We start from the raw sequence: 11,659 nt of genomic DNA on the forward strand, positions 1-11,659 counted from the left end.
GCCGATCAAGACCCCTCCCTACCACTTGGCCAGTGCTCATAAAAATGGTTTTATTCCCATTCCATGTTAGAAATAAAAGTTAGTCAAGAGAGATTGGTTCTCCCTACTCAAACAACATCAAGGATACTGACTCTCAGCCTTAGGATACAGAATTTACCCAGTAAATCCTTGTCTTCCATCATGGCAGCTCACCACGATCCCAGAAGACTGTGTCCTGAGCACTGAAGTACGCAGGACACTGGGCAAAGTGAAACACCTCACTTCATCACTTGTCACTGAAGTGTTGGACAGATTAAGTGATTCAAGAAGAATGTCAAGCAGTGATCGCTCTATTTTATAAAATCAAAGATTACCAGCAATATTCCGAACAGGGGATAAAGTCTAACAGCTTTACACAGCAAACCAAGTTAATAAAGCTAACACTATAAAAATATAATAGTGGGTTCTGAGCTGGAAATCTGGAGACCTGAGTCCACCAAATATCTTGTGACATTAGGTAAACCCCTCTGGTTTTCTAAATCTTGGTTTCCTAATAATGAAGCAGAAGGTGGGGGAAGGATCAGATTATATCATCTTGGATGTCTGTCCGAAAACCCCAACATCCCAAAACTTACCCGTTGTAGGGTCCACTGTTATTTTGAAACCCACAATTGGATCAGGTGGTATTGCCCATGACATATGAACAGTATTTTCATCTATAATTTTAAAATTCAAGTCTGAAGGAGGTTCAACTGCAAAAAGAGAGAGTTGGTATGTTACACTTTCCAATGTCACAAAATGGTCAATTTAATTAATAAAGAATTTTGTTGAGCAAAGCTTACTAAAATTGTCTTTGCATAAATTTGTTTCCAACAAATATAAAAGATATCTTGTTGGACAAGAATAAAATTAAAAGCTGACACGGTATGACAAAACATCAGAGAGTATACATATTACAGAAGACAGCACAAAACGCTTTGGATTCTTGAGTTGCTAGGTCATCCAAGAATGGCCAGCAAAATCAAGCATAATAGAAACAAATTTGGATACAAGTACATACAGGTACAATGAAATCACATATAATAACCACATATGCAAACAATTCACATAACAATTAAGGAAATTTCAATACATGCTGAGTGGATTTTGAATAAGCATGCCAAATCACAACCTGCTTACAACCACAGAAGTTAAGTTAGAACACTGACAAAATACTTTTTTTCATAATATGGAAAGAATCAATGATATTTTGGTTCATTCTCTGCATCATTGCCTTGTTATTAATTTTTGTTTGATAATTCTCAGTCTGTGGCAGAGACGAGAAATGTATTTTAATAAAAAGGAAGAAACACTGTTGGGAAATTTAGCACTGTTGCGTTTCACAAGGAAATATACATTTAAATGTATATTTGTATTCAAATGGACCAATACTCAAAAATAGTCATAAGGAATGTCAATCATTTATAAATATATAAGAATGATATACAGGTGTTTATAAAATTAATATTCTGCCTGTTTACACCAATTTTCTGTATGTTTGCAAGGTGTAAACCAACACTTATTTTCCTTTGCAGCAGGTATATTCCATACTAGAAGTGGCATTTTAAGTTAAAATGCCAGTATGGTCCTTTTACAAAAACAATGGTTAATTATGAAAAGACAACATCAATGTATATTTATGGACATTTATTTACAGAACTTAAAGAAACTAGTAAAGCAATCTGAAGACATGACCGCATAAATCTTGGAGAAGTCAATGACAGGAATAATTGAAAAGTACAGAAAGCAATAGTTTACATACAAAACTGTTCAGCATCATGCACGTGTCAATGAAATGTTGGCTGGTTTTTAGTTTCCCACAACGAATGAAAGCCTCCATGTACAGTAGTCATTACACAAAGACGGTCCAGAAGTATTTTATAATGATATTCTCCCTGCAGGGTTCATGCCTCATCATGCAGCATTGTACTGACTCACTGTCAGTGCATGGTCGATGCATCAAAATGATGACTCTCGAAGCAGGTCAACACAATAAAATGACTTTCTGCCATATTCTTCTGCGTTTTAAGAGTGAACGTATTCCTTGTGAGTCAGAATTTTCTGTTTTGAGAGATTACAATCTCCTTTCAGGTTTTCCTAAAGGTCAATTGAACTGTAGTAGTAGCTTGGAGACATGAGTCATAGAATTTAACTGGGGTTAGGGATTTATGTAATATTAATAGCACATTTTAATGGAAATTATACAAATTAAGCAAACATTTGCTTTAAGGAACTGCTGTTTCCAGCTGTAGGAGATGACTTTTTATTTCTACTGTATACACTAGCCATGGAATGAATGTTATTTTCCTACTATCCATACACAGGCAGTGAGATTAGACTATTAATCTACATGCAGTTTAATTATTCAGCATTCTGCTGTCTGTAACCGTATTGCGAGGTTTCCCGGTAGCCATCACTTAGTATAACAAGCATGCAACAGATGTTAATAGGACAACAGGTATTAAGAATATCATTATAAAATATTATTTCAGTAGCAATGGCTCAGGACAAATTTAATGCAAAGGCAGACGCAACTGGCCTGAGCATGCTTTTGAAAAATCAGTACATGGAAAAACAGTACCACCAACCTTGCAAGGAAATTGACCTGAAGCAGCAGACACTAGGTTAAAACTGCTGAAGGGCAGCAGCAGCCCAACTTGTTGATTTCCAAATGACCAGGATTCCAGAAAAACTGAAAAATTGACTGTTGGGAAAAGTCTTTAACAATTGGATTTTAAGGTGTTCATAGAAACTCAGATGTGGTACTTGGGGATCAGAAGTAATAAAGGACGGTTGACCAGCATGTGTACAACAGACAGCCCTTTGCACTTTCCTTCTTGCTGGCTTTACCACTTGCAAAATCTTTTAGGCTTGCCATTCTATGTACTTTGTTTGTTTGTTTTTTCATGAAAAAAACATAATAAAGCAGGTGTGAGCATGGACCCCTGTTGACTTGAATCAATGCAAAATATATTTTCATTAACTTCAAAAGTCTTCTATTTTATATAAAAGTAATTCACAACTGCCTTTGCATCATTATAAACAGTGAATGCAGATGCCAGAAGAGTTCTAATAAAACTACCTACATAGGGATTGTGATTGCAAACAGTCATAGTTGTGTAGAATATGAATGGGAATGAAGATAAATAGAAGTGTAATTATAAATGAATAAGGTAGAAATCAGGTATATTAATATATTCATAAAACTAAGTACTGATAGTGAAGAAACTAAAGTTTTAAATATTCATAACACTAACAGTTTAAGTTCATATTTATGAATAATGCTCTTTGTTATCAAAAGGCTATGCTATCAAAGCTACATTCTGATATATCTTTTCACATAAATTGGCAGGATTTGGGACTCTTTAGCAATGATAATAATAGCTAGCTTTTGCTGAGTGTCTTTTCTATGACAGGCAGAGTTGGTCACTTTATATATTGTCTCTCTCTCCTCTCATGACCACCCAGCAGAGTGGCCTTATTATCTGATTCACAGATGAATCAGTGAAATTCAGAAGGGTTAACACAGCAGCAAATAAGCAGCCAAACTTTGACCCCCATAGTCTGACTCCAGAGCATACAGTTTTCTACCATACTGGCTTATTAGATACGAAATATTTGCATGAAAGATTAACTTTAGAAACCAATATTGATATGAATTTGGCTATTAAAATATACATAAGTATTTTACTCACTCTATGAAGAACCTTTATTTCATGCCTCATCAACAATAAATATGTGCTCTTCAGACATCTCCAATTCAGATACAGATGAAGTTTGGTATATTAACTTTACAACTTGTTTAAGCACTTTTAAAACCAAAGTGTCTATCTTGATATATAGTTTTTACAAAACATGGTTATTCATTATCGCACTCAAAAGGAAGATATGTCCAAGAGTTTAACAACAGTACAAGGATGGATGGCCAGGTGGGAGGAGATTAGTTTAATAAGATTTGGTAAGTGTATGAAGTGTATTAAAGATAAGGAAAACCAAGAACAAACTGCTAAAATATCATCTTGATGAACCAGTAAGACCTTTAGTCTAATGTTTGTGATAGCAATACTGAGAAGGGTACTACTTTAATGGTAGAAACTTTGAGAAGCAAGCAAAGTGTAGTTTGACTATATTCAGTAGGCACTAATTTTTATTTTCTGTCCAAAGCTAGTATAAATTAAATGACCTTTGCCATGATACAGATATTTATTTCATTTGTGTTTATAAGATACCAAAAATAAGCAGTTGAAAAGTTCATGTTTCAGACAAGTAATAAATTATTCTGTGCAGATTACAAAATGCATTCTTTCATTACACTGACTGGGTTGACCCACTGCCAAGCAAGAAACCAGCGCAATGGGCGCAGGCTAGCACGGCCCTGGACTAGACCTGGGTCTTGCCTGTGCCTTGCCCCTAGGCATCACGTTCATTAACTGAGCCGTTCAGCCTCTCTGGTCCTCATTTTCTCATTTGGAGAATGAGAAAAACTAGAATAGATAACTATACATTCCCATCTAGTTTGAAATTTCTGCTGCAAGTTAGACACAGGATTATAGAAATATGCATTAACTTGCCTCTTAACCTAGACACAAGATAATTACAGCTTATAGCCTCTACTCAGTTATGAATTAAAAATACCCAATATTTCATTATATATTATGAACTACAAATCAGAGTTACTAAAATTATAACTGTTTTTCATAAAACATACAATCACCTCAAATTTAGATTAATTAGAAAGGTGTCTAATTCTCAGGGAACACTGGCCATTGACCTTTAAATGTTAAGTGTTAAATTTCCTAAATGGCAATTAATGTACAGTATGATACAGGAACCAAAAATAACTCACACATTTTAGATCTTACAGAGAGCTGGCCAAGTTATAAGGTTAATAAAGTCTATGCTGCAGCTAAAAAGTATTAAAAGAAAAAAATCAAAAATAAATAAATAAATAAAAGAAAAAATCATTTCACTCTTCTTTCTATGGGAGAAAATACTAATTATGAAAAATAAAGTTTCTTGTATAAGTAAGTAGAATAAAATAACATGACAAAGGTGGTACTCCCTGTATTTTTAAAAAAAGGATAAATGCAAAAAGTGAATGCCAAAATCTTTTAATTAAAGGTATGGAATTTTCCACACATAAAAAAAAATTAAGTAGAAATTGACTGGAAAATAGTATGAAGACAAGAGTACAAGTTGGAAAAGGGAAAGAAAAGTTACAATGGCTACTTTAGAATTAAGGTCAAAATGACATCTCAAGAAGCAGGGCTGCCAGTTGAAGTTTTGAAATGTATCAACAAAAATGATTCAGAGAACTTCTGTTTGCAGCCCATTGTCCCCAGAAACGCCTTGGCTACAAATTTTGTTAGCCCTTCCCAGCCTCCTGGGGCCACTTAGTTGGTAATTAACATTGGACCAGTCCTGTCCCACACTGGAGCCACAAGCCGCATGTGGCTATCAAGCACTTGAAATGTGGCCAGTCTGGATGAAATGCACTGCAAGTGTAAAATACACACCCAGTTTCAAAGACTAAATACAAAAAATGCAAAATATCTCACTAATAATTTTTATTTGATTACATGTTAAAATGGCAACACAGTGGATATATTAGGTTAAGTGAAATATGTTGCAAAGACTAATTTCTCCTGGTTTTTTTTCCCTTTTTAATGTCACAATCAGAATATTTTAAGTTGCATGTGTGGCTTGCATTTGTGGCTCACAATATATTTCTATTTGATAGTGCCAAACCGGAGAATGAGGTCCCCTTCAAATAAAAAATCTTATTAAAATATCATTATTAAATGCTGACCTAAGCGGGTGAGAGACAAGAAGAGAAACAGCTTAAGAAAGCAAAAGAAAGAGCTATACCATGTGGAAATAAATACAAACTTAAAAGATAAATTATGAGAAATACGGAAATAATCAGTAATGTAGATAGCAAAATGTTCTTTTCAACTGCACTTTGCTAACTATCTATTATCCAATTGAGAACTGATTTTTTTCCACTTACATCATTTCCAATCCAATTCTTGTCCTAAGAATTCACAACTCTTTCTGATTTTCAAATAACTATTTTCTTAATGAGCAATAAATAGGCCACTTTAGTGAATTATCTAAAAATATCTTGAGTGGGGCTTCCACAAGTTCCTCCAGTGAAATTCCTTCCTAATAACGACATAGAAAGGGACATTAAAAGCACTCTCATCTGAATATTACTTCACAGAAGCCACTCTGAAAAGCCTCTACATTCATGAAGTATTCATCAGATAAGCAGAGCCAGCAAGTTTCCCTTACTTTTACGAACATGCTGTACATTTTGAAGACTCTGCTTTTCCTAATCTTACTTTTTTGTACTTGCGGTCTTGAACCAGAGAATCGAACACAACAGAAAGTTTTTGGAAAATCTCAGTGTTGTCTTGAAACCCTTCTACTTCACCACAACCTCTAAATAAGCCTCACCCTCTGAACCCCACCCCCAACTTCCACACTGCCCCACCCAGAAATATTGCTTTTCTCCCTCAACTCCATCAGGAGCATTTCTTTACTGGGGAAAAAAAAAAGAGAGAGAGAGAGAGAGAGAGCATATTTTTAAGTTGTCTTGTATGGTAGTACCCCATTTACCTTGCAGAACAATAAATCTAGTGTGTCAGATCTCCCATGATAACTGAGGAAACCCAGGAGCCTCTCCTGGGTTAATATCCAGAAAGGGCTTGTTCCACCAATCCTGACAAACGAAGGCATCAAATGCACACAACAGTAAGAATGAAATAAGGTTGAAAACCTAGCAAAAGTCCCTCATTTTCTAAGGGGTGGAGCCTATAGAGCTTTTCCAGACCCTTGGGCCCTGAGCCCATCTCTGAGGCTCAGAAGACTGAGCGCCCAGGGATGATGGTGGGAGAAGGAGGGTTGGGGGAGGTGATGCCGGGTTTGCCAGGCTCCCACCAGCTCCCTGGGTTGAGAACCTTGGCCCAGACCCAACCTGTGCGCGAGGGGCTGGGGCTGGGCTTGGGCCAGGCGTCCCCGGGCGCAGCGAACCAAACAGGGACAGCAGCCACCCCACCCCCACCAACCCGGCCACTGCCAACACACCCCGGGTCCCGGATCGCTACCGACCACCCACTCCCGGGGCGATCTGCCTGCTCACGTGCCCGCACCGCCCGCCTCGCCGACCGGACTCCCCACAAAACACACAGAGACGCAGAGCCGGCGCTGTTGGAGTCTTTTATTTGGTGCTGTCACCGAGGCCGCGGCCCCGAGCCAGGGGCTCTCCCAGCCACGCGCACGAGCGAGCGCGCCGGGCGCTCCGGGGCTCCTGGGTACCACCCTCGGGGCGTCCGGTCCGTAGAGCCGGGGGCAGCCGTCGCCCCCTCCCGGACGGCTGGTCCTCGCTCCGAAGGCGGCCGCGGCGGTGGCGGTGTGGACAGCACACCGCAGAGACAAGCGCAAGGAGAGCACACAGCACTGTACGGAACAGAGGAAGCGGAAGACGGGAAAGAGCTGGACCTGAGAGCTGGGAGGTGGACGAACCTCAGAGAAGGCGGCGTTTCTCCGAAGCAGAGAAACCCCGGGAGAAAACACACCAAGTGCAGGGGAAACAGATGGAGCAACAGTGGCAAGAAAGGTTTGCTTTTTTTCTTTCCTTTCTAGACTTCTACCTTGTCACGGGGAGAAGGAGGGAAAAGCCTTTTACCTTCTGCCTCGATGGAAGACAGGAGTAGGGCCGCGCCCAGGGCGGCGAGCGCTGGGGGAAGCCTGGTCCGCATGCTCCGCCTCGGGGCTCACAGCCACATGAAGGGATCTGCCGGAGGAAACAGTGACCGCATCAGAACCGGGTCCGGGCGGGCCTGGAACCAGGTTAGAACTGGAGCCTGGACCCGGGCCAGGACCCGACCCGCTCTGCCTTAATAACCACAGGGCCCAGCCGGGCAAAGAATAGGCCCTATTGTGGAGCAGTGGAAGAAGTCAAGTTCGTCTGCAGCGGTTCAATCAGGGCACTAAGAGCGAGTGGAAGTTTAAAGAGGGTCCTGTTTGCCTGGAGGCCGGACCTGCTTAGCATCCCCGGTGAAGGGCCTTACCAGGCCCCACATGACTTCATCCTGCCTGGGTGATGGCTGATTCAGAGATCATCTTATCCCTAAGTCAACTAAATGTCTCTTCCAGCTGGGGTTTTTATTTGGCCAGGTTTTTGTTTTTTTTTTCCTAGCTGCGGAACTCTTTAGGTAACTGTACTTTAGTGGTCTCAGGGTAATTTGGAAAAGTATAATAAACCTCTTTTACTCTCTTTTTTCCTTCATTTTGTTCTGCCTACAAATATGCAGCCCTTGAAGGTCTGAAATGGATTATACAGAAACATGTACAGCCCAAGAGAAACTTGACCCTCCTGCTAGCTGTGTTGTCTTCACATCTGATAAATCTTTCACTCAAGATGAGGAAAAAACAACTCTGAAATACATAATGAAAGGGAAAGGCAATCGAAGGGACAAAGCACTCTTGTCTGTTTTCCCAAGATTTTTTTAAATAAAATTCTCAGTAATAATTACTCTTCTCACTTAACTGTTCATTTATTCCAGAAGATTACAGGTTTACATGCTCCAGAGGAGAATATATCCTACTCTGATTTGTCCTGATTCTGTAACAGGCTATTAATTCCTTCAAGACAAGGAAACTTATTCACCTTTTGTGGCAAGTAACACATAGTAAGTAGGTGCCTATTCCATGTTGGTAGAAAGAAATCTGAACTATTCTAAGGTCCAACTCAGGCACAACAGCTACCAGCGATGAATTCAAAAGTGGGAGACTGCCAGAAGCAAACATAAAAAGAGAGTTGATTCTGAGATACATAAATTATTGTAAGGCAACAGACCAGGCCTCTTGAAAAACGAAGCCATGCTTGGGAACCCAAAAAGAAGCCAAAGGTTGAGCCCTCTTTGAGAAAAGAAACTGACAAGCTCCAACCGTGTCTTTCCAAATTATTGGCATGATGTATCAGGGCAGCTTTCCTGGGCCCGAGCGTAAATTGCACTTTAAATGTCTGATGAACAGGCTTGCCAGATTGCCCGGAGCTCCTTTTTATAAGCCAAGATTAAAATTTTCCCGCTGCTCTGGAGATTCAAGGACTCTAGCAATTTCTTTCTTCCTACTTAACTGTTTGACATGTCTAACCCTCTTCTACATCAGTAAAAGGCAAGAGGTGAGACCGGTCCATTGTTCCCATCATCTGGCTTTAACTTCGCTATAATAATTTCCAACTCAGTTGGCAGTCGTGCTCGCGAAAAGTTAAAGGCTGACAATCGACCCACCGAAAAACTGTGTGCAGATTTTTTTTTTTTAAACCGCTGAACTCGCTGTAAGAGTTGTGGCAGGGCTATTGCGGATCTTGAGCGCCACTTATCGGCTGTCTTAACTCAGCGGCACAATGGGTCCTATCTCGTCGCGGTATCTGAACATGAAGTCAGTTCAGCCAGCCAGCCAGGCATTACACCCATGTTTAAAAAAAAAGAAGAAAGAAAAGTTCTCTCTCCGTTTAGCCCAAACATTTATCTGAATGTTTAGCAACACTTCATTGAGCATTCTCAGACACATAAAGTCTGAAATCGGCCGCCCCTACGTGGCAGCGGGGCCATTTCACATACTCATGAATGAAAACGAGTCGGGCGGGCGGGGGCGGGGGGCTGGAAACTTGGATTCATCTCCTTGGGCCAACTAGTCCCTTCCCCCCACTCCGCTGGAAGAGCCCAATTATTGCCAAGTTTAAAAAGGCAATTGCACCCCCACCCCCACCCCGAGGGGTCCCTCCAGATTGCCTGCGCGTCACCTACCGCCGACCTAACCCACTGAATCCTCGACATTAGTTACCCAAGGACCACCAAGTTTAGCGCTCATTTCCTTTCTTGCCCCATCCCTCCCCGGCGCGCCAGCACGCTTTAGAAGGCCACAGAATCCGGGTTGAGGGAAAGGGAAAGGGGTCCCCGGCAAGCCCCGCAAGGACCACCTGCGGCCCCTAAGGGTGCCTGACGCGGTGCACCTCTTCTGCTCCCTGGCTACACTCCCCGCTCCTTAAAACCCTCTGCGACTCCTACACTGTCTAGGATAGAGGATGGAAACTCGCGCAAAGGTTCCACGACCCTGAGGAGGGCCACCCCGTCTAGCCTGGGGGAGAAGCTGGGTAACGTCGGGCCAAAGCCAAGTCCCCGAGAGCTGAACTAACCCCCACCCACCCCCAACGGCGGGATGCTTTGAAACGCGGAGGAAGGAGCTAGAACACCAGCCTGGGAATCTGTCTCCAGATGCCAAACGCACCAGCGCAGCCTCGACGAAGGGTCGCGGGCCCTCTAAAGAATTCCGCCCCGGGCGTCACCTCCCCTGCGCGCCGGCAGCCGCGAGGCCGGCGGCTCCAGGACCCCGCGCACCCCTCGTCAATTTCAACCAAGCATCTATAGACGAAATGCCTCCCGCAGCTGAAAGAGTGAAGGGGTGCTTTACGCACGCACACCCGCCCGGCATCCTCTCTTGAGAAAAAAACTGCATTTCTTTCCCCCTTCATGTTACACATGAACCCCAAAAAAAAAATCTCCGAGCAGCCCAGGCGCACGTTCCAACGGCCCCCGCTCGGGCTCCTGAATGGCTCAGAGCCGAGCGAGGAAGGGGCTCGAGGCGAGTTTCCCCAGATACCTTTGGAAGGGACGAGGCGAGGCGGGGAGGCTAGCAGCCAGACCGACCTGAGGCGGTGGTGACCGAGGTAGCGGCGGCGACGGAGGCTTCCCGGCGTCGCGGAGGCCGGCGCTCGGTGTGACCCCCCGCGCACGCCCGGGCGGTCGGCGCTGCGCTCCGGGCGCACCTGGCGGCCGCGGAGAGGTGGAGCGGCCGCAGGGCCACCGGGCAGCCGGAGGCGGTGGAGCCCGGGCGGAGCGGCGAGCGCGGCCGGACAGGCGGCGACGGCGCGGGACCGCAGCTGCCGGCGCGCGGACGCGTCTGGGTCGGCTCGCCTCGGTCGAGTGGGAAGAGGCTCCGCGCCGCGGGCTCCTTAATAGAGGGCTGTCCCCAGCTCTCAGTTTACTCGGTTACGAAACGCCTGAGAAGGTGGACGGCTGCCACGGGGTGATGTATGCTCCTCCGGCGGTGAAGGAGGTCTACTTTTGGGAACGTGTGCATACTTCGAGCATTCCTTCGGCGTGAGGTGGCGATCGCCGTAGTAGCAGTGCCCCGGCGGGGAGGGGAGAAGGGGAGGGGGCAGGGGCGAAGCAGAGGAAGCGGGGAGGGGCGGGGGGAACGACAGCCGCGGCCGGGTTCACTGCCAAGGGAATCCGCTCACTCCTCCGCTTGGGGCGGGCTGGGGAGCTCGGGTTTCCCTCTCCCGGCGATTTTCTTTAATAAATTTGTTTTTCTAAATTAAGAAGGAGGGGGGAGGGAAGTAGCGACTCTCCTGTATAGAACTGCAAGAATGTGACGGACCCCACCCCACTGTTAGCCCCATCCCCCATCATCGCCACCCGCACCTTTCTCCCCATCCGTCCTGGGGTGCACTTAAAACCGATTTACAGCGTTTCCATTAACTAACTGTCTGTGCACGCGGCGCGCCTTCTGTCTTTTTCAATCTCGGGCGATTGGAAACCCGGATGGCCGCCTGCGCCGGGCTCAGCGG

At 44.0% G+C, this 11,659-nt stretch overlaps 1 protein-coding gene across 1 annotated transcript in view; it reads right to left on the minus strand.

Moving 5' to 3' along the window:
• COL12A1 (collagen type XII alpha 1 chain) overlaps window positions 1–10,798 on the minus strand; it is a 126,473-nt gene extending 115,675 nt beyond the window's left edge. The window contains exons 1-3 of the mRNA XM_052646016.1: window positions 10,737–10,798; window positions 7,709–7,816; window positions 615–731 (exon numbers count right to left, since the gene is read on the minus strand). Coding sequence (XP_052501976.1) covers window positions 615–731; window positions 7,709–7,781 — 190 coding nt within the window. The 5' untranslated portion in view covers window positions 7,782–7,816; window positions 10,737–10,798. The remainder of the gene's footprint in view (window positions 1–614; window positions 732–7,708; window positions 7,817–10,736) is intronic.
• Window positions 10,799–11,659: the final 861 nt, after the last annotated feature.

This window comes from Budorcas taxicolor, chromosome 9, assembly GCF_023091745.1.
Source record: "Budorcas taxicolor isolate Tak-1 chromosome 9, Takin1.1, whole genome shotgun sequence".
In the NCBI taxonomy this organism is placed as follows: Eukaryota; Metazoa; Chordata; class Mammalia; order Artiodactyla; family Bovidae; genus Budorcas; species Budorcas taxicolor.